Source organism: Bos indicus x Bos taurus, chromosome 2 (assembly GCF_003369695.1).
Source record: "Bos indicus x Bos taurus breed Angus x Brahman F1 hybrid chromosome 2, Bos_hybrid_MaternalHap_v2.0, whole genome shotgun sequence".
In the NCBI taxonomy this organism is placed as follows: domain Eukaryota; kingdom Metazoa; phylum Chordata; class Mammalia; order Artiodactyla; family Bovidae; genus Bos; species Bos indicus x Bos taurus.
In genome coordinates, this window is record NC_040077.1 from 117,940,883 (window position 1) to 117,964,782 (window position 23,900).

The 23,900-nt window shown below is 42.5% G+C and overlaps 2 protein-coding genes across 5 annotated transcripts in view; one reads left to right on the forward strand and one right to left on the reverse strand.

Annotated features, from left to right (window-relative positions):
* Nucleotides 1–10,703, forward strand: part of FBXO36 (F-box protein 36) — a 103,107-nt gene extending 92,404 nt beyond the window's left edge. The window contains exons 4-5 of one of the 2 annotated variants that reach the window (XR_003506485.1): nucleotides 7,567–7,943; nucleotides 10,212–10,703. Coding sequence is in view for 1 of the 2 variants with exons in the window: in XM_027515594.1 (XP_027371395.1) it covers nucleotides 7,567–7,755 (189 nt within the window). In the remaining variant the exon portion in view is untranslated. Of the gene's footprint in view, nucleotides 1–7,566; nucleotides 8,533–10,211 lie in introns of those variants that run through there. The other variant, XM_027515594.1, reaches the window with a different exon arrangement.
* Nucleotides 10,704–18,815: 8,112 nt separating this feature from the next.
* SLC16A14 (solute carrier family 16 member 14) overlaps nucleotides 18,816–23,900 on the reverse strand; it is a 34,224-nt gene continuing 29,139 nt past the window's right edge. For all 3 annotated transcript variants that reach the window (XM_027515575.1, XM_027515568.1, XM_027515583.1), the window contains exon 5: nucleotides 18,816–22,065. In XM_027515575.1, coding sequence (XP_027371376.1) covers nucleotides 21,914–22,065 — 152 coding nt within the window. In that variant the 3' untranslated portion in view covers nucleotides 18,816–21,913. The remainder of the gene's footprint in view (nucleotides 22,066–23,900) is intronic.

Sequence of the window (23,900 nt, forward strand, 5' to 3'; positions counted from 1 at the left end):
AGAAAGGGTCTTAAATGATGATGGCCTATTATTCTGTTCCTTTCTGTTTGTAATTCACTCTTTTCCTTTATTGCAATACGTTGAGACCAGCATGAAATATGAAAGTAAAGACTATAGCCTGCTTTCTGCTCCAAAGTGAGTATAATAGTATCATGAACAGAGATAATGCTTACATGCTTTTCCCCTTCTCCAGAAAGAAAGCAGAATGCATGGGAGCAAAGCAGGACCCCACCAAGGCCAGGCCAAGGGTGGTGAGAGTGGACTGCTTGGCCTCCTGAAGTTATGGGTGGGTAGTGGCAGCTGGTACGACCAGTTGGGTCCACACACCAGGTGGGTCCGTGGTGGGGGACATCAGTCAGGTGCATAGTCAGTTCACCTTCAGACAGCTGTCACATGGTGGCGGGAGCTCTCAATCCTGGTGCTGGACCTCCCCAGACTCCCAACCATGGTGACTGAACTGGCCCCCCAGTAGCTAGGTGCCCATGGGACCTTTCTTTCCGGTGTCTTCTCAGAAATGACTGAGGTAGCATCTGTTCCGTCTCCCCTTCCTCCCCATCAATTACATCTTTCCAGGTACTTTACCTGTGTTACCCCCAGTAACTTTCACAGCACTAAAAGTTTAACATCATTTCCATGTAGTCACGGTAAGTACCACTTACTGAATATCTACTATATGCTAAGCATTGGATGTACATAATCCAGTGCAGTCCTCAAGCAGAGCTGTGGGATGGATGGGTAGAGACCACCCAGTCTTGATTATCAAGGAGGAAATAGAGACTCAGATAAAGCACACAAGTAATGAGCAATGGAGTCAGGTGCTGTGCCCAGGCAGCCTTACTCAGTGGCCAGTGTGCTTAAATCACTTTATTCTGCTCCTTAGATGACCAAATGCAAGATCAGATGTGGAGACAGGCTTAGAGCAATAAGTAGGATGTCCAGGAGGACTTAATTATTAAGTGTCAGGGCCAGTGCTCAAATCAACTGTGTTTGCTGGTTACCTTGTCTACCTTGGTACCCGAAAAACGTAGGAAAAAGTTCTGTCTCTTAGAAGATGGAGTTAAGCATGCAAATGTGTTTTTTCACTCATTTGGACAAGAGCTGCAGCAGGTAGGTCCCACAGTGACAGGCCGTGGCCTTGAAAGACTTTTCCTCGGGTCACATGGGAGCACCCATGAGCAGTAAGGCAAAAAAGGTCCTCACGCCTCAGGGCGTACCACTGTCCTTACTGCTGTGTGTGTGGTACTTCGTCACTCCGTTGTGTCCCACCCTTTGAGACTCAATGGACTGTAGCCCACAAGGCTCCTCTGTCCATGGGGTTTCCCAGACAACAATACTGGAGTGGACTGCCATTTCCTTCTCCAAAGGATCTTCCCAACCCAGGGATCAAACCTGGGTCTCCTGCATTGCAGGCGGATTCTTTACTATCTGAGCTACCAGGGAAGCCCCATCCTTCCTGCTATGTTACTGTATACTTGTGATAGCTCAGATTCCTTTTTAATACATCTTTAGAATATTTACCTCTGAGGCATTTCTAATGACAGGGCTTCCCCAGTGGCTCAGTGGTAAAGAATATGCCAACAATGCAGGAGCCTCAGGAGGTCCCTGGGTTCATTCCCTGCATGGGGAATATCCTCTGGAGAAGGAAATGGTAACCCACTCTAGTATTCTTGCCTGGAAAATCCCCTGGACGGAAGAGCCTGGTGGGCTACAGTCCATAGCGTCACAAAGAGTTGAACATGACTGAGTGACTAAGCAACAACAACAGCATTTCTGCTGAACCAAGTCTGCAACCTTGGAATTTGTACTGGTTGGTGGTTTAGTTGCTAAGTTGTGTCCAACTCTTGTTACCCCACGGACTGTAGCCTGCCAGGCTTCTCTGTCCATGGGATTTTCCAGGCATTTGTACTGACAGAATGGATAAAATCAGAAGATGGCTTGAGTCTATAGCAGTTTCTCATTTCATTGATGGGATTCCACAAAGGTGATCCATCCTCAATGAGTTTCACTACAAGAAGGACCCCCGTCATTATCTTGTGAAGGAGTCAAAGCTTGTAGTCATCCTTAAATTGCAGTTACATATCAAACACTAGAAAAGTTCAAAAGTTTTCACTACTCATCATATTAGGATAGACCAGGTTAGAGATTGTAACTTGGGGCACAAACCACCCTAAAACTCCAGTGGCTTGAGACAATAATAGATGTTCATTTCTCTCATGATTCATACCCACTGGAGGCTGACAGGAGGCCCTGCTCCACAAAGTCCCTCAGGGATTCAGGTTATAAAAGGCATCACTGTCTTGTAACTGAACATCTTTTACATAGCTGTTCAAGTCAAAGAGCTCATCTTTAATTCTTCCTTTTCCTCCTGCTTCTCATTTAATTCACTAGCAAGTCACATGAACCCTGCCTTCAAAATATATCTACAGTCTGATCATTTCTCAATCATTTCTCACCTCCTACCTTGCCACTACCTGTTACGCACCCTCCTTATATCTTCCTGGATTTTCCAGAAGGAATGACACAGTAGATTTGCTTTCACCTGGGGAGGATAGCAGCGCACTTCATCGTTTTGCCTGAGTACTATGTCAGCTCTCCAGCTGTGAGTCATACTTACATCACAGAAATATTGACTCCTATACCTTCTTACCGGAGAAGGCAATGGCACCCCACTCCGGTACTCTTGCCTGGAAAATCCCATGGATGGAGAAGCCTGGTGGGCTGCAGTCCATGCGGTCACTAAGAGTCGGACACGACTGAGTGACTTCACTTTGACTTTTCACTTTCATGCATTGGAGAAGGAAATGGCAACCCACTCCAGTATTCTTGCCTGGAGAATCCCAGGGACAGGGTAGCCTGGTGGGCTGCCGTCTATGGGGTCGCAAAGAGTCGGACACGACTGAAGCGACTTAGTAGCAGCAGCAGCAGCATACCGTCTTACATGCTAGTCCACACTGATGACATCATGCTGCTGAGCAAGGGTAGCAGGTAGCTTAGGTGCCTTGGTGTAAGATATGTCTATGTGAAAGAGTTGGAGATGAACTCAAAAATTGAGAGACCTGCCATCTCCATGTGTTATCTAGAATCCATTGCCTTATTGTAACTTGCTACTCAAAAAGGCCTTCCCTGGACTCAGATGGTAAAGAATCTGCGTGAAGTGAAGGAGACCTGGGTTTTATCCCTGCATTGGGAAGATCCCCTGGAGAAGGGAATGGCAACCCACTCCAGTTGATTCTTGCCTGGAGAATTCCATGGACAGAGGAGCCTGGTGGGCTACAGTCAATAGGGTCACAAAGAATCAGAAATGACTGAATTGACGCGTCCTAAGAAAGCAACACAGCTCTTTGAGGATCTTTTTAGTTTTCAAGGTAACATACAACACATTTGAGTTTGCTTCTCTGATTCATTTACCAAGTAGCCCATAAAGCTGCCAGATTTAAGTGGGACCCAGCAGCTGGGCCAGAATGCAGGGTAAACAGATGAATCACTTGTTCCTTACGATCTTGCAGATTGGTACTTAGAGTGTCTGTGGCCTGTATGGCTATGGTCTATCTTGATCCTTGCATCATCAGGAAAATTACAGCTCATATCTCTCAGGTTTTAGAGCAAAGGCATGGATGCTTTTGCAGATAACTGTTCTGCTACTGAGAAACAGCTCTTGAATTCCTGTGGGGCAAAGGCTGATGTTTTGCATAGATGGTCTTGAACCAGATTTGGAGATTAATGTGGAATTTGGGGAAAGAGGTATTTGGATTGACTTTTCAGAATAATCCAAAGAATCAGGATATTTGTGTCCCATGGACTGTTCACCAAAGAGCACTCAGTGCCGAGGACATCTTCAGTAATGAGATGGATGAGGTGGTCTGTTCTATGGACGTTAGTTAGCGCCTATCCCCAGCTGGGTTCATAAACCAAGTGCCCAGGTGGCAAGGATGGAAGTTGTACATAGACTCAACCACATGAGTCTCCTTTTTTCAAGATTAATCTGGCCACCATCACAGGAGGGGCAATGCTGAGCCCCCAGGAAGGTACTCTAAGGTGGGGTCCTGTCATTAACAAAGTGCTCGGTGGGTTACACAGGCTTCCAGGTGGCACCAGTGGTAAAGAATCTGCCTGCCAATGCAAGAGAAGCAAGGAATGCAGGTTCAATCCCTGGATCAGGAATATCCCCTGGAGAAGCAAATGAAAACCCATTCCAGTATTCTTGCCTGGGAAATCCCATGGACAGAGGAGGCTGGTGGGCTATAATCCACAGGGTCACATAAGAGTTGGATGTGACTTGACGACTAAACACCACCACCAGGTCAGTTACACTGGACCCTCTCCACCTGGAGGAAGCAGCGACGTGTCTTTCCAGGCTGAGGTTCCTAATCTGGGTCCGGGTCTGCTTTCCTGGCACACCATGCTCCTTCAGCAACTTGTGTATAAACTGACCCAATGCCTTATTTTTCCATTATGGTAGCCCACACAAGATTGCTTTAGATGATTTTTTTCTGAAATAAATAAATTCACTTATTAAATAAATAGACATAAATACATAAGATAATGAGTACAAAATTTCCCACTCTTAGCATATACTCCACTATCTAGAAATAGTTGTTTTCAGCGAATGAGGGAATGGCTTTTTAGAGGCACTTACTCCTTCATCTCATCAGCTAACAGACAACACTTTGGAAGGTCGGAGTGCAGTCTGACAGGATGTAATACACGCTCCCAGTCACTGAATGGAATGTGGTCCTCTTTCTTCTGTAGCTACAACCGAAGGATGGACGTGGGAGAACCCTCTCCTGGAGTCACACCTAATCACCAATGTGAAAAAAAATGTTGCTTTCTTCTTCACAGCTTTGGCTGCTACTAGGCTAGAAATGTTGATCGTCAAAGAAGCAATACATTCACGTAAAGAACAAGAATGATTCCACCAAACTAGAAATTAAAAGTGTTCCCAGTCTATCTGGGGCTCCTAATGCCACTGGACAAACAGGCAAAAAGAAAAAAGAAAAAGAAAAAACCACCCAAATGAGCATTACTATATTGACTCAGGTGATTAATCCTATTTACCAGAGAAAAATAGACTTGCTGGTTCTCAAGAGAATTACAGAGAAGTATTTCTAGGACTCAGACCATCTATGCACATGAGCTGAGTTTTTTTGTTTCTGTTTTTTGTTTTTTTAATTGGGCTGCACCACATGGTTTTCGAGGATCTTAGTTCCTCCACCAGGGATTGAACCCGTGGCCCCTGCAGTGAAAGTACAGAGTCCTAACCACTGGACCACCAGGGATTTCCTCTGGCAAATGCCTTCTAATACTGGCACATTCAATGGCAAAACCTAATTAAGAAAACTAAAATATCTTCTACTGATAAGATCAAGAAGTGCTTGCACCTGGCAGGAATTGGAGAAGGGTTGGATCACATCAGTAGGTATAGAATCTTGACCAGTTCAGGTGCTGGCTGAGGACAAAAGGAAGATGGAACAGGGAGTATAATGAGAAAATCACAAACACAGCTCCTGCTGGCGACCAGTTTCAGAATCCAGGACTGTAGCAGCTCCCTGTATTTTCTTCCTCACCCAGTGATATATGCATTTGTATGTAAACCAATATTTCCTCTTTCCCTTTTGCCTAGTATTTTAAGTAGGGCAAGTTGGTACCCATTGACTATAATTCTAGGATACAAAGATGAACTGGGATTAACTAGAAGGAACAAGCCTCATCCAGAGGTCTGCAGTGACTGTTGGGATTTGGCAGGAGTGGGGTGGCAAGAGTGGAAGGCAAAGACTAGACACGTTTTCAGCTGTGGGAGGACGAGGTGGAGTGTGGTGTGCTGCCACTGTTGTTTGGACGTTTAAATGTGAGAAGAAGGGTGTGTGTGGAGAAGAGCCTAGAGGTCAGACTGAGGAGCATGTACAGGGTCAGTGGTCATGGTGCATGGGCTCAGTTGCCCCTCGGCATGTGGGATCTTAGGTCCCCAACCAGGTATCAAACCCAAGTCCCCAGCATTGGAAAACACATTGTTAAGTACTGGATGACTAGGGAACTCCTGCTCTTCTTTCCACTGCTAGATTTTCACATGTGATGACCACTGGATGGAACCCATGAAAGGGGGAATCAGGTTGGCGACAAACTCCCCTGAGTGCCCAGTTGGCACAGGAATAGTGGAACCAGGAAGTGTCCTGGGGCCCACATGGGACCCTTCTTCAAGCACATTTTGAGTTGCTGGGGTTATCACTGTGCTACGTCAAAAATCCAAGCATCTTTCAATGCTCCTGGTCTTGCATACACACACCAAAAAACAAACCATGGCCATCGCTAAGGTCAGAGATAATAAATGTAACGGAAGCTTTAAGAAGGATTTGGGGGAATGGCAGCAAGGGATCAGGAAATCTCCATGGTAAGAATGTTTAGTAGCAGGAGGCTGATGAACAGCATTGTCATAAATGATGGTAGCAACTGGAAAAGTCCTGGTGGGAAATCTTTGGTTAGTGGAAGCTGAACTGTAGCAGCTTTGAGCTTGCGGGAGGGCAAAATGGTCTTGTGAAGATACTGGGCCGGAGGGGTCTTGTCTGTCCTTAACCTCCTGGCCCTCAGGTAAAGGACCAGAGAGCAGAGGGATATCCAGGGGACGGTATTCCATAGAACAGCTCTCTTTGCCCTGTGCCTACAGGCTCAGGGAGCAGACCAAATTTTCCAGGCCACTCTGCTGCGTGGTGTGATGTCAAGCATGCAAAGGACTTGGAGAGAAACTTGTGGACAGGACGCTGGGCCCAGGAGTGTGTAAATTTTAGTGTGCCGATTGGCAGTCTCCAAGGGCTGCTTGTCTGTTTTGATGTGGTTCACTACTGAGCAGCCCGCAGTGAGCTAAGGTGTCCACTGAACAACCCCAGGGGAGAGTTGTTATCTGTTGTTGTTTAGTCACTAAGTCCTGTGCACCTCTTTTGTGACCCTATGGACTGTAACCCTCCAGGCTTTTCCATCCATGGGATTTCCCAGGAAAGAATACTGGAGTGGGTTGCCATTTCCTACTCCAGGGGATCTTCCCGACCCAGGGATCGAACCCACGTCTCCTGTATGGCAGGCAGATTCTTGACCGCTGAGCCACCTGGGAAGCCAGAGGTGACTTAAGCCAGGGTTTAACATGAAGGCACCTGAGCAGCAGTTAGCAATGCTTCTGCAGCCCTGGGTGAAGATGGGTCAACCACACATTGTCAGCCTCTGCTATGTGGCTAAAAAAAATTCACCCTACCAGCCTATCTGCATAAACTAACTATGTTATGTTGTATGGGCACTATTTATAACTAGCTGGCATTTTGCACCTCAAATGAGATCAGGACTCAGTTCACTCTCTTAATCGAGTATTGCTCAGTCCTTTAGATACTTGGGTGCTTGCCTCTCTCCCCACAGAGGAAATTTCAGGAACTGGAACCATGGCTTGCATCTCTCCATTAACCCGCGGTGTTTCCTCCCAGGTCTCATGGGCAGCAGGAGTTGGACAGCGATGCTGAGTGAGTGAGTGAATGACTTTCCCTTAACCCGTGTGTGATGTCACCGCCCTCTGACTTCTTCCACCCACAGTTGTGCATGTCGGACGAACTGTGGGAGCAGATCGTCCGGAGCTCCTGTGACCACATCACCCCCGACATGCGAGCCTTGGCCCAGGACATGGGTTGGAGACAGATGTACTTCACCAACAAGCTGCAGCTCCAGCGGCACCTCCGCAAGAGGAAGCAGCGGCAGGGAAGCCAGCGAAGCAGTCAGCTCTAGATGCACAAGTTCCCGCCGCCGGGGAGTAGGAGGCACGGCTGTGTTTTCCTTCTGTGTCAGACCTCTTCCGCTGCCTTCCCTTAAGGGAACCGCTGCCGATTCAAGGTGTCATAGAGTACTTGCACACGCACGCAGCACCCTGCCTGCCTCTGCCAGGTCTTTTGCCTGAACCACAGTCTCGGCTACAGGTCAGGGAGGGTCAGATCGTGACCCCAGCACCACTGAGGGGTGGGGGGCTGCAGGAAGGAGGCCCCCATGTCCTGCCACCCCATTAGAAAAGAGGCTTCTGCTGTATGGAAATAATAAATGATTATTGGCAGGTTTTTATTCCAGATGTATTTTATCTAGGCATTGGAAAGGGGGAAGTGGGCTTCTGGAGTTTTTCCTGGTGTTGTGTCATCTGAGTCCACCCACGAGTAGGTGGTTCAGTGTGCCCACAGGGAGCTGTGAGGGGACAGGGGCCACAGAGTTGGGGGGAGTGCTCCCGTGAGGGCAGCTGCCTCCCCAACTCTGCTCCTCGAAGCTGGTATTCAGGGCCCCCACCCTGTGGACCAGGGATGCCAGGCGTGTGTCCCCCAGGTGGACAGCCTCTGACCTGGCCCCCTGGGACGTGGCTGGAGAGAAGCCTAGACATTCTGCTTGTAGACTGGGTGCAGAGTTTAACGTCTCAGGACTTTATGTTGTCAAATAAACCTGTAAACATTTCTTAGAGAGATGCTGCTCCCCGCAAGGAATCTGGAGTATCATCACTTTCATAACAGGGATATTTTTTTTTTTTTTGCGGGGAGGGTATTTGATCTTTATTTTTATTAAAATATTTTATACAGATTTTTAAAGGTTACTTTCCACTTATAGTTATTGCCAAGTATTGGCTGTATTCCCCATGTTGTACAATACATCCTTGAGCTTATCTTTTCCCAGCAGTTAGCACTGTCCACTCTCCCACAGCTACATTGCCCCTCCCCTTCCTGCCTCCCACTGGTGACCACTAGTTTCTTCTCTAGACCTGTGAGTCTGCTGCTTCTTTTGGTAATATTCACCAGTTGTGTTTTTTAGATTCCACATGTGAGTATAACAGGGAATTTTAGGAACACAGGTTGGGACTTCCCTGGTGGTCCGGTGGTTAAGAATCCATCCCACAGTGCAGAGGACATGAGTTTGATCCCTGGTTGGGGAACTAAGATCCCACATGCCAGCGAGTTAGCCACAAAGAAAGATCCCTTAGGACACAACGGAGACGTGAAGAAATAAGTATTTAAAGAAAACACACACACACACACAGGCTGTGGTAATGGAGGTTGAAAACCCCAGCACAGTTTGTATTCTGTTAAGTTGGCAGAGGGGCAAAAGCAGTACAGTTTGCAGGGAGGAAAATTCTACCTCCCTGAGATGAGTTACTTTAACAATTGTTTTCTTCCTGAGAGCTCATACCAATTAAGTACCCATACAGTGAATAGTCTCATGACTCCTTTCAGGGTACAGAACAAAGTAGTTCTCAGCCTCCCATCACCTTATCAACCTTATCAGCGCTTCTTGCCTGCAATCTCCACTTTGCTACCTAGAAAAAATACAGCCCCCTCCCCAGGCCAGAGGACCTTCCTGTGATGCCCCGGGACATCCTAAATGGGAGCCAGAGGTGGGCTCTGGCTTTTCTCGACACCTCACTCCTCAGGAACAGCTCTCTAGCCATGGCTTAGTGACAGATTCTTGTTTCCTGTTTTACTAAACCTGGATTCCTACCAGATCAGATTTTAACCCTCATCCCCGCGCCCTTAACACTCAGTCTTGGGTTTCCAGGGATGTCTGTGAAATCAAATGCAGTCTGCTTCCTGGCAGATGAAGTGTCTGTCAAAGTGGCGTCTGGATTTAGTCCAAGCACAGAGCAAAGATTTCACTGGCGAGAGACCCAGGCCTCCGGTCCTGCCCAGGAACGAGGCAGGGTGGCTGGCACGCAGGCAGAGGGCTCATGCCTCTGTGTGGCTCCTGCTGCTTTGCTTCACTTGGAAGTTCCAGACTTCACTCCCGGCCAGGTTTTCAGTGACAGGTTAATACCACGTGTGGACAGCCACTGTGTGCATGTACACTGTGGCAAGTCAACATAACTGTGTAAATATCAAATTACAACCCATTTGTGACCTTGATGCAAAATGTCAACAGCTTAAAAATTTCATGTGTAATGTTTTATCAACTGAGTTCTGAAAGCTTATGGGCATGCATAATAAGCTAGATTCAACCTGCATTAATAAGAACACAAATATGGCTGTTTAAAAACTTGCTATCTATATCAAAGATTATAAGATAAAAAGATGCTAAAAATGAAATAATTAAAAATGAATTACTGTATGTTGGCTATTATTAATAGTTAAACAACATAGGTTATTAGCTGATTTTAAAATTATTTGCCCTCATAATTTCACTGCCTTATTACCTAATTGAAATTATTTTTACCAAAATAGGAGCAGTATCATCAACCTAAAATGCTGTAAGACATCAGCAACCTCAGTGGTCGATCATTCTGCCTCTCTCTCCCGCCTCCATGGGGAGGCGATGGTGGTTTTGCCTCTCCGCCTCTGCTGACAGTTTTTATGTGGACAGATAAATCTGCTTCGTTCATGACACATCGTTTCAGAGTGAAATGCCACAGCAGTTTATACTTTTGTCTCTTTTTGTCTTTTCACTCAAAAGTGCTTCTACCCGGCTATCACTCACCATTGTAACTGTAAAAGTAAAATGCTGATATTCTCCAATGACTCATATGTTTAGTGTTATAAAAATAATTTATTAACAGTCGCATATGTGAATATTTAATTTATAAACTAAAGAAATATGTATATTTTACTCCATGTCAACTTCTATTACTGCTTTTTATTCTTGAAGAGGTTAGTATATTACAAGCATTAAACTTTGATTATATGGAATCTGCAATTTAAAAAAAATAATTTTATTTATTTTTGGCTTTGCTGGATCTTGGTTACTGCACAGGCTTTTCTCCAGGTGAGCGGGTGCTACTGTCTAATTGCAGTGCACGGGCTTCTCATTGTGGAGCTTCTGTTCAAGGGCTTGTTGTTGGGGCGCACAGGCTCTAGGCACACAGGCTCAGGACTTTGGTTCACGGGCCCTAGAGTGAGCAGGCTCCAGTAATTGTGGCGGACAGGCTTAGCTGCTCCGTAGCATGTGGAATCTTCCTGGACCAGGGATGGAACCCATGTCCCCTGCACTGGCAGATGCATTTCTTATCCACTGTGCCACCAGGGAAGTCCCTGTTCCAAGCCTTTGACGAACTGGATTATTGCCCACTTTTCCATAAGCATACTATTATATGTGCATGTGTGCGTGCTCAGTCGCTCAGTCGTGTCCACAGACTGTACCCCACCAGGCTCCTCTGTCCATGGGATTTCCCAGGCAAGAATACTGGAGTGGCTTGCCATTTTCCCCTCCAAGGGATCTTCCCAACCCAGGGATTAAACCCATGTCTCCTGTGTCTCCTGTATTGGCAGGTAGATTCTTTACCACTGCGCCACCTGGGAAGCAAGCATACTACTATACATTTATTTAAATAATAATAAGCATATTCTTCTTCAAGGCCCTCACATGCTCTAAGAGCAAGCCAAGTAAAGGATTGAGTTACGGAGTGGACCATGTCTCACTGGCACCTTCCCAAATTCAGTCCTCTCTTCTTCCTGCTACTTTCCTCCACCAAAGACCAGGCCTTCCCAAGAACTCGCACCTCTTCCCACTTTACCTGACATTGGAAGAGGCTCCCCAGTGCCAGTTTGAGACCCTCAGCCCAATCCTGCTTTGACTGCTGGAGGTCCACACAATTCATTTATGGCATCTTTAATGTATTGCCAGTGATCTGCTCTCTGCCCTGACTCAGTTTTCCTTTCCTGATGCCAAATGCTGCTGCTTCCATCTTTGCAATTCAACATCAGCCTTTTCTCCCCCACCACTGTTCCCCCAACATTTTGGCTTTACAACCCTCCATTCAGTGTTACGTTTAAGTCACACTCCATTTACTGTTATATTTAAGCAAGGATCATTAACTTTCAGGGAGATTAGAAATCTTGTTTCCTTGGTTCACAGCTGTACCATCTAATTGCAAAGATGCTGAAAAAGATGAATCTAAAATCTACTGAAAAAAAGTATAGATTTGAAACAAAATATGACTTAAAAGCTACCTATTCCTTGGCTTTACAATGTTAAAATTTTACCTTTGTGTTACCTCATAAGTTGTGGCATCATGTTAAGAGAAATCATTCAGAGTCTAAAGAAAAAGGAATTGAATATTTCAAATGCAGATGTGATGAATTCATTAAATGCCAAAAATTGTTCATTATAGCTTTTCAACCCAGGAAGGCAAAGCCACTGGAGTCCCTGCAGGTAGGCAACTTGTGCAGTGTGTGCCATCACAGAAAGTTCCTCTGGCAGAAAGGCATGTGAGCCTTCGAGTTGACACTGCCGACTGCTGGCTGGCCAGAGAGTCAGAAGAAGACGTCACAGTGGCACCACTTTATAATCATACAGGAGCTGGTGAAAGCAAAGACTAAGCTGCAAACAGGAAGGCTAAGTCAATACCTTCTCTGCAGAATGGTACTTCTGTCTCACAAACAGGCAAATCAACGGATGTGTCCAGACTCGCCATTTTGCTTGTGTTCATCCAGTGTTACACCAACTAGACAAAGATCTTTTATGTGAATGCTTAGAAGCAAACACAAGGGGTGCTGAAACGTTCAAAATACTGAATAACTTCATTCAGTCTCATGGTTGATCCTGGAGTCACTGTGTTGAGGTTTGTACTGATGATGCAGGGCAATGGTGGCTGCTGTTAGTGCCTTGGCACCAGTCAGAGCAGGGCCACTCAAATGTACCAGAAGTCACTGTATTTTTCATTGGCATGCTTGTAGTCAAATAAGGGCCAGATTCACTTAAGGACATCCTTGATGAAACAGTAAAAATGATCACTTTTATGAAATCTTTACTCTTGATTTCACATCTTTTTGAATATCCTGTGTGACAAAATTGTTACCAAATCAAACTTGAGTCTGATAGAGCAGCAAAGCCAATCTACTGATACCTGGTTGTGGTGAAGGAAAATACAGTATTTATTGCAGGGTGCAAGGAATACAGGCAGCTCATGCTTAAAAGACCCAAATTCTTCTAGCTTTCCAGGGAGGTTTTTAAAAAAAGTGTGAGGTAACAGATTGCATGCAGAAACAAACATGAGAACCCTATCTGTTCTCAAACATGAGAACCCCCAACTGTCTTCTGTTAATCCAAATATTAAAGAAATTTGCAAAAATGTAAAACAATGTCACTACTCTTACTAAAATTTTTTTGGGGAAATGTGGTTACTTTTCAAAAAATGTTTTAAACGAGTGTGAGTTCATTGTTATTTTAGAATGAAGTAATAACATAAATATTTTTTTAATTTTCTTAGTTTTGTTTCCTAATATGGTAAATATCAACAAGATATAGCCTATAAAAACAGAAGATCTTTGGGACTTCATTGGGGACCTGAGACCCAAGAGTCTGAGAACTCTAAGTCTAGGATTTGTAGTCGGTGTCTTTCATTTGACAAGCAGACGTACCTAGGGATGGTTCTTCAATTGTCTTCTTGAGCCTCTATGTATTTTACATTATTAATTACAATTTCATTTAAGCAGGTCACAGGTCTAATTTCCCTTAGCTTCCTAATCAAATTGTCACTTTTAGCAACAGTAGCTTCCTTTGCGTGCAGGCAAGCGCTTTGCATGAGCTGGCCTTGTTCTATTAGGAGCCCAGTTTACATCTGTTGAGTGGAAAGGAACTATGGAAGGACACAGTGGAATAAAAATACTGTGTACTAGGAATGCTCCATAGGTAGTGATCGACCAGAATTTCATCCTGAAAAAAGGAAATAATCAAAGCAAGGGAGTCAGGGTGAGCACTTGAAACCGATTGGAGGTTGAGAGAAGTATTTATCACAACATTACACATTATGGTTAAAAATCAGAAACAACCTAAGTGGCCAACAATCAGGAGTTTGTTTTTATTTTTTTTAAAAAAGATTTATTTATTTTTGGTTATTCTTCATTGGCTGGGACTTCGTTGCTTTGCTTGGATTTTTCCCGCGTTGTGGTGAGCAGGGGCTTCCTCCCTAGCTGCAGTGCACAGGCTTCTCAGTGTAGCAGCTTCTCTTGGGCAGAGTATAGCCTCTAGCATGGGCTTCAGCAGCTGTGCTCGTGGGCTCTACAGTGCAAGCTCAGTAGTTGTGGCACATGGGCTTATTTGCTCCGTGGCATGTGGGATCCTCCTGGATCAGGGATCGAATCTGTGTCTCCTGCATTGACAGGTGGATTCTTTACCACTGAGCTGCCAGGGAAGTTTGTTTTTAAAACATTATAATTTATACAATCATTAAAAGTGATATTGCAGATAGGTATTTGTCACATGGAATTTTTTTGGACATAAATTGACCATTTTTTCTCCCTCTCCTTGCCCCTTAAAAAAGAGTTGAAATAGAATACCATTATCAAAACTATGTTAATCCCTCAGTTGTGCTGGAGTGAAAAAGCTGGTTGAGACCACTGGACTGAAGATGCGTATCAACTGATACAGAGAGATGTCACTGACACAGTGTTCATGCAAAGAACACATTATAATTTGCTTTATAATAACATTTAATTATACATTGTAATTTAAAGTATAAAAGTGATTTTTGTGAAACACACAAAAAGTAAGAAGATATAAAAGATTGCAATCTCTGTATCAGAGTATTGGAATTACATTAAAATTTTTTTTCTTGTTGCTTATTTTTATTCTATTTTCAGTATACTAATACATACTTATATGCTTATCAAATTCAGTATATCAATGAACATATAACAATACTTTTCTAACAGGAAAACAAAATTATTTTTAATTTGTTAAAATACAATAATAACTCACAAGTTTCTCTTTATTAAAGTGTTACACTGGTAGCGATTTAGCAAAAGGAAAAAACCATGCTAATAAACTCACTGTTGCTTTTTCAAATTGGCTAGAATGGTTTATTTTTTGGTCGTGCTGAAGGGCATGCAGGATCTTAGTTTCCTGACCAGGGATCAAACCCACAGCCCCTGAAGTGAAAGCATAGAGTCTTAACCACTGGACCAGCAGGGAAGTCCCTGGAATGTGTTATTCTTAAATACACTGAAAGCTGGTCTCCAATTTTAGTGACCATAAAGGAACTGGAATGCAAAAGTAGGAAGTCAAGAGATATCTGGAGTAACAGGAACGTTTGGCCTTCTCAACAGGAAAGTTGAGCAGTTTGGCTCAACTGCTAAAGAATCTACCTGCAATGTGGGACACCTGAGTTCGATCCCTGGGTTGGGAAGATCCCCTGGAGAAGGGAACAGCTATCCACTCCAGTATTCTGGCCTGGAGAATTCCATGGACACTATAGTCCATGGGTTCACAGAGTCAGACACGACTGAGCAACTTTCACTTTCTTTCACTTGGCCTTTTAGTACAAAATGAAGCAGGACAAAGGCTAACAGAGTTTTGCCAAGAGAACCCACTGGTCATAGCAAATGCCCTCTTCCAACAAAACAAGAGATGACTCTACATATGGATATTACCAGATGGCCAATACCATAATCAAATTGATTATATTCTTTGCAACTGAAGATGGAGAAGCTCTATACACTCAGCAAAAATAAGTCTGGGAGCTGACTGGCTCAGATCATGAACTCCTTACTGCAAAATTCAGACTTAAATTGGAGAAAGTAGGGAAAACCACTAGACCATTCAAGTATGACCAAAATCAAATCCCCTATGATTACACAGTGGAAGTGACAAATAGATTCAAGGGATTAGATCTGATAGAGTGCCTGAAGAACTATGGACAGAGGTTTGTAACACTGTACAGGAAGCGGTGATCAAGACCATCATCAAGAAAAAGAAACGCAAAAAGGCAAAATGGTTGTCTGAAGAGACCTTAAAAATAGCTGAGAAAAGAAGAGAAAGAAAGAAAGTGAAGTTGTTCAGTCGTGCCCAACTCTTTGAAACCATGTGGACTCTTTGAAACCAGGCTCCTCAATCCATGAAATTTTCCGGGCTAGAGTACTGGAGTGGGTTGCCATTTCCTTCTCTAGGGGATCTTCCCGACCAGGGATTGAACCCAGTTCTCCCGCATTGCAGGCAGACGCTTTACCGTCTGAGCCACCAGGGAAGCCCAGAGAAGCTAAAGGCAAAGGAGAAAATGAAAGATATACCCACCTGAATGCAGAATTCCAAAGAATAGCAAGGAGAGATAAGAAAGCCTTCCTCAGTGATCAGTGCAAAGAAATAGAGGAAAACAATAGAATGGGAAAGACTAGAGATCTCTTCAAGAAAATCAGAAATACCAAGGGAACGTTTCATTCAAAGATGGCACAATAAAGGACAGAAGTGGTATGGACCTAACAGAAGCAGAAGATATTAAGAAGAGGTGGCAAGAATACACAGAACCATACAAAAAGGATTTGAATGACCCAGATAACCACAATGGTGTGATCACTCACCTAGAGCCAGACATCCTAGAGTGCGAAGTCAAGTGGGCCTTAAAAGCATCATTACAAACAAAGCTAGTGGAGCTGATGGAATTCCAACTATTTCAAATCCTAAAAGATGATGCTGTGAAAGTGCTGCACTCAATATGCCAGAAAATCTGGAAAACTCAGCAGTGGCCACAGGACTGGAAAAGGTCAGTTTTCATTCCCATCCCAAAGAAAAGCAATGCCAAAGAATGTTCAAATGATTGCACAATCGCATTCATTTCACATGTTAGCAAAGTAATGCTCAAAATTCTCCAGCTAGGCTTCAACAGTATGTGAACCAAGAACTTCCAAATGTTCAAGCTGGATTTAGAAACAGCAAAGGAACCAGAGATCAAATAGTTAACATTTGTTGGATCACAGAAAACAAGAGAATTCCAGAAAAACATCAATTTATTCTTCATTGATTATGCTAAAGCCTTTGACTGTGTGGGTCACAACACACTGTGGAAGATTCTTAAAGAGACGGAAACACGTTACCTGCCTCCTGAGAAACCTGTATGCAGGTCAAGAGGCAACAGTTAGAACAGGACATGAAACAACGGACTGGTTCCAAACTGGGAAAGGAGTATGTCAAGGCTGTATACTGTCACCCTGCTTATTTAACTTCTATGCAGAGTACATCATGTGAAGTGCTGGTCTGGATGAAGCAGAAGCTGGAATCAAGATTGCCAGGAGAAATATCAATAACCTCAGAAATGCAGATGATTCTACCCTAATGGCAGAAAGTGAAGAGGAACTAAAGAGCCTCTTGATGAAAGTGAAAGAGAGTGAAAAAGCTGGCTTAAAATTCAACATTCAGAAAACTAAGACCATGGCATCTGGTCCCATCACTTCATGGCAAATAGATGGAGAAACAATGGAAACAGTGACAGACTTTATTTTCTTGAGCTCCTTAATCAGTGTAGATGGTGACTATAGCCATGAAATGAAAAGACTCTTGATTCTTGGAAGAAAAGCTATGAGAAACCTCGACAACATATCAAAAAGCAGGGACATTACATTGCTCACAAAGGTCTGTGTAGTCAAAGCTATAAAAGGAAATCAATCATGAATATTCATTGGAAGGACTGATGCTGAAGCTGAAGCTCCAGTACTTTGGTCACCTGATGCAAAGAGCTGACTCATTTGAAAAGACCCTGATGCTGGGAAAGATTGAAGGTAGGAGGAGAAGGTGATGACAGGGGACGAGATGGTTGGATGATATCACCAACTCAATGGACATGAGTTTGAACAAGCTCTGGGAGATGGTGAAGGACAGGAAAGCTTAGAGTGCTGCAGTCCATGGGGTCACAACGAGTCAGACACAACTAAGCAACTGTCAACAATAACAAGAATCAACTGATAAGCTTATCTACAAGGAAGATTTATTGGCCCCATCCCCCAAGATTCCAATCCACTAGGTTTTTATGTAGCTCCAGGAACCTGCATTTAAAACAATTTGGGGGACTTCCCTGGCCGTTCAGTTGTTAAGACTCCATGCTTCCAATGCAGGGAGTGTGGGTTTGACCCCTGGTTGGGAAACTAAAGATCCCACATGCCTTGTGGCCTAAAAATAAATAAACAGATGAAACACGAAAAAAAAATCTGGACACAAGTTTTGAATTGGAAAAACATCCTGTGTATAAGGGAAAATGTCAGTCCCACCCCAGAACCCAAACTTCCTCCCCAGAGCTGAACATTGTTAATGTTTTTTTGTGTTTCCTTCCAGAAATGTTCCATATATATATACATATGTGTGTGTGTGTATATATATATATATGCATACACACAAGCCATGAATCACCTTTTTTGTAGTTAGTAAAAATGTAATTGGGAGTGCATTACACATCTTGATTTTTTTCTCTTAGCAATATATCTTGTTGAATACCATTTTCTAATTTTATAGATAGATCTATCTCTTTTTTGTAATATTTTCATAAATACCATACTTTATTAAACAGTTCCCACTGATGGACATTTAAATTATATCCAGTCTTTTATATAGCCAACAATAAATCAAACAACCCTTATTCATTTGTCTTTGTTCATGTACAAAAAATTTTAGAAATGTAGTTGCTCAGTTAAAAGGTTTTTAACCTTTTAAATTTTGTAGCTAAACTTGGCCTTCTAACAGTTAATGTTAGGTAATTTTCTCCAGGTGGTTTGGTAACCATGCATGCATGCATGCATGCTCAGTCACTCAGTCATGTCTGACTCTGTGGCTCCATGTAGCCCCCACTAGGCTCCTCTGTCCATGGGATTTTTCAGGCAAGAATACTGAAGTGAGTTGCCATTTCCTACCCCAGGGGATCTTCCTCACCCAGAGATCAAAGCCACGTCTCCTGTGTCTCCTGCATTGGCAGTGGGTTCTTTACCACTGTGCCACCTGGGAAGCAGGTTTGGTAACCACACCTAGAGAAAAACTCTTTTCCAGGGAAAGAACCGAACTGATAATCATCCCTTCGGAATTTTCCTCTTAAAACCAAGAAAATAAAGATTTTGTACAGAAACTCACTGACCAACTTTAAAGTGGACAAAATTTATTTAGTTATATGTAAATAAAATTATTTGGATACATGAGGGAAAACCTATAAAGCATATAACATTACAATCAACTGTTTATAATATCTTCAAAGAACTGTAAATAATATTTTAAACAGGATATATTAATGTACTCGCTGTAATTCTTTACAAGCATTCTCTTTTTTTCTGTTGGCAACATGAATATTGCAAGTAAGACTTACTTTGTTTTTGTAAAATGAGGATTTGATTTGGAAGAAATCATCACTTCCATAAATACAGTAAATCAACAAACAACCGGATGGACTGAACATGAGCAGGTCTAACTTGGATATTTAAAGCTGGACCATTGGATAAAAAGTTTGTATTTTGTGATCCACAACTAACAGTGCACACATTAACACTGGCTGTATAGCACCATTCCAGATATTTAACTCTGCCTGGAGAAGACTCTTGAGAGTCGCCTGGACTGCAAGGAGATCAAACCAGTCATTCCTAAAGGAAATCAACCCTGAACATTTATTGGAAGGGCCGATGCTGAAGCTGAAGCTCCAATACTTTGGCCACCTGATGTGAAGAGCCAATTCACTGGAAAAAATCCTGATGCTGGGAAAGACTGAGGGCAGGAGGAGAAGGGATGACAGAGGATGAGATGGTTGGATGGCATCATCGACACAATGGACATGAATTTGAGCAGACTCAGGGAGATAGTGAAGGACAGGGAAACCTGGTGTGCTGCAGTCCATGGGATCACAAGGAGTCAGACATGACTGAGCGACTAACAACAACTTGTTAATTTGATCGTGTCAGTAAATGAAAGTAAGGAAGCAATGTCATCAGTTTTAAAACCCACAACATGATTTTCAATCTAATCATCCTAAGTTAATGGTAAATATATATTGAGAGAGAAAAAACACTGTGTCCGCATTGAAGATTACCTTTATCAAAAACAGAGAGCAGGATCCTTTCATAGCAACCGAAGCTGTCACGATTACAAACAGGTCGTGTTGGACCGAATGGAGTATGACATGCAATTTGTTATCTATCATAATTTACAGGCAATTCTCGAATCAGTGGAGGTAATATTGTGTGGGTATATTAGCCATGCTTCTGTTCCTCCTTTCCATTAGCTGCCTTTTATCATTATTGTTATTTTGGTGGTCTTTTTCATTACACAACCCCTCCCACTAGACATTAGAGCAGGAAATAATGGCGATGAAACAAAAAGGAAATGTGTGCATGTAATCACTTGTTAACAGCTCTGAAGGGTTTGGTGGAGTAAAAGACTGAAACAGCTGGCTAAAATTAGACTGGGGTAACATTCTGTGACTCCAGTTACTAGTACCATTCCTGTCTAATCATCAAGGATAATTGAGAATGGTCTGTACTCACTTTAGATAAATTTGACCTGAGACACCGGCAATGATATTAAAATATTTGTGTGTGTGTGATAAGCAAATCGTGAGTGAAAATTTAAATAGTTCTAAAATATGTGTAAACAAGTAAGGCAGCCAGAAATTTCAAAATGATTCTCGGAAGAACATTTTGCAGTCTGAAAAATGTTTGGCTTAGAAAAATAGAGATCTCCGATAAAGGAAGAGCATTATTCAATGTCATGAATCATAGTTATCTTCTGTATGAAATCAATCAAGAGAGCTATTTTAAAAACTGTGCTGAGCTCAGGCAAATGAATTGTCCATGGCACACCAAGAGGCACTGGAGAGGGGCTGTTTGTTACCACCACTCCAATGTCAAGTGCACAGACGTTTGGACCAAGGGCCTTTTGCTTATTATCCTCACAACATGATAGTCTTATATTTGGGATTAGTAACATGCTTTACAAATGATTTAAACAACCAGCTTTACATGTCAATCAGCAATTAGTTTTCTACTTTATTTACTGGGTAAGAGAAACCCAGAAAAAAATGTCTATAGGCCCCAGAGCATGCTGATAAACTAAGAGGCCAATAAAACGAATAAAAATGCTTGAATTTTAGCCCTTGACTCAATGGTTATACGCACAAATATGACTTTCACTAAGGATATTATTTATATTATTTATTTGTTAAGATTTGTCTCAGATTCAGTTTATAACTATATAATACTGCATTAGGAGTAATGGCAAATGCTATTTTTAGAGAAAGATTTAGAAATTGTATGCCTTAGCTGCAGAATTCTTTAATAAAAATATAAACTGTGTTTCTTTAATTGTACTAAATGCATTGCCTTTGAAATTAGGGTCTGCCTTTGTTTTACACTGGTAGCGTGATTGCTCCCTGTAACACTTGCTGAAGTCTAGCATTTTCTTGTGCTTAAAATTCATTTACAGGTTTCCTCCACCATCTGAAAGCAGAGAGCATTCTATGAAACCTTAATTGAAATGGCATAAAGCAAAGAAGCCATGACCTCCAGACACATCTTGCTAATGGATGCACAAATAAACTGAGATCAAGCATGGATGCTCAGAGACACCATCCAAAGTCCTGGTGACTTGATGCTGAGATGCCTGTGTGGTTCCTGGGAGGGAGCTTGGCACTGCCTCTGCAAAGGTTCGCAGCAAAACAAACGCTGAACAAGGTTCCCCTTTTTTTTGTAAAAGCAAAAATCCTCCTCTAGTTTTTTCCTGTGAGCAAAAACTAATGCAGGTCTTTCGTAAAAGCAAAGTAGTGAAAAGCACTTTCAAAAAGCAGGGGAAACCTGTAACTGTTGAGTTTTCCAGAAGCACTTAGACACCTTATTTTCACCTTACAAAGAAGTAACTAGGTTGAGAAGCTTTCATTCTCTGTGTTAAAAGCTATATCTAAAACCCTAGTCGGAGTATGGATGATGAGATAGTTTTTAGAAGGGCATTTCTACCAGTGACTCAACAGGCTGTCTTTGCAGGACACTGTCATCTCTAAGGTGCACGTGGTCCATAGCGCCTCTCCCCACACGGACAGGCAGCGCTGCTCTCACATGAAGCCATGGCAACGGCATTTAAAACAACAGTGCCAGTTATGGGACAACACGCTTTCCCACGACATGTCACAGGCTCCTCACAGGAACCATGTGAGGAATGCATGAGGATGACAAGGGAATCTTACACGGAACATCACAGGACACTACACATTTGCACCATCCATGTATTTTTTTCTGGATTGTTCTATAATTTGAATACACGGTTGAATGAGTAAAAAGAGGATTCCTACCATGTAGAGTAAACCGCTTATATAGAAGGAAAAGTCATATTTTTGGGTGATGTCGTAGATCCACCCTACAAAACAGAAAAGAATATATTCAGCATAATGAAGTTGACATAAACAAAGTCAAGAACACAAAGCAAACATTTATTGCTACTATAAGTAATTTTCTAAGAATGTATTATATGTCATTTAATGCCCCAGACATTTCTTGTAGCCATTTTTGAGTCTGGGCACTGTTGGAACCTGAATTCTCAGTGCCTGGGAATGACTACATTTACCTTTAAAGCCACTGGGGTGCTTTTAAAGGCACTGAAACAGTAGCTGGCAGACTTATGGGGAAAATGTGGCTCATAGCCCTTGGGGGTAACTTTTAAGCAGGCACAAAGCCAACAGTGAAAAATGACTCTAACGATTGTCTTTTTTACACAAATCTTTTCTAAAACCTCAAAACATTTCTGAAGAAGTTTCTAGTGTGTATCCAAAGAGGCTGAGCAGAAGATACTTGAACTTTGATTCATTCTGAAGTATATGAGGGTAAACATCTGTTCGAGAAGGAATCAAAATTTCTAGGTTTTATGAAATTCACATTTATAACTATAAACTTTAATATATATTTAAACTTATGAAAGTTTAAATTGCCAAAGACATAGCCTTAAATGGTAAGTTATCAGTTCTTTTAAAAAATACTTTACTCTTAACGTTAGAGTCTGATGGGCTTCCCTAGTGGCTCAGGGGTAAAGAATACACCTGTCGATGCAGGAGACACGTGTTTGATCCCTGGGTTGGGAAGATTCACTGGAGAAGGAAATGGCAACCCACTCTAGTATTCTTGCCTGGGAAATCCCAGGGACAGAGGAGCCTGGTGGGCTATAGTACTTGGGGTCACAAAAAGAGTTGGAAAGACTTAGCAACTAAACAACAACAATATTAGTCTGATACTTTCATATAATCTTACTAGGGACTTCGTAAAATTCTACCGTACTTCATGGATTCTAAGATACCATGAATTACATGATGCTTCATTATCTTATATATCAATAAAAAAGGAATAATTGTCAATTAAAATATGACTTGATGTTTTCTTAGAACTATGTAAAAGGCATTCTGACTTCAGAGATGTTAAAATGTAGAAAAAAAGTTTCAGAAACTATGAGGCATGATGTTTCATTCACTTCAGTGATTAATTCTAAGGATCAGTCACATGTCATGGTCCCCACATTGCCAGTTATGCAAACTGAGAGGATTAAGCTAGATGCAGAATTTTATTTATGGTAAAAATGTAAACATTCACTTTTTCCATTTCAGCAAGTACATTAAGTAGCAGAGGCACACGACCAAGATAATCACGATGGTGTGATCACTCACCTAGAGCCAGACATCCTGGAATGTGAAGTCAAGTGGGCCTTAGGAAGTATCACTAGGAACAAAGCTAGTGGAGGTGATGGAATTCCAGTTGAGCTATTTCAAATCCTGAAAGATGACTCTGTGAAAGTGCTGCACTCAATATGCCAGCAAATTTGGAAAACTCAGCAGTGGCCACAGAACTGGAAAAGGTGAGTTTTCATTCCAATCCCAAAGAAAGGCAATGCCAAAGAATGCTCAAACTACTGTACAATTGCATTCATCTCACACGCTAGTAAAGTAATGCTCAAAATTCTCCAAGCCAGGCTTCAGCAATACGTGAACCGTGAACTTCCAGATGTTCAAGCTAGTTTTAGAAAAGGCAGAGAAACCAGAGATCAAATTGCCAACATCCGTTGGATCATGGAAAAAGCAAGAGATTTCCAGAAAAACATTTATTTCTGCTTTATTGACTATGCCAAAGCCTTTGACTGTGTGGATCACAATAAACTGTGGAAAATTCTGAAAGAGATGGAAATACCAGACCACCTCACCTGCCTCTTGA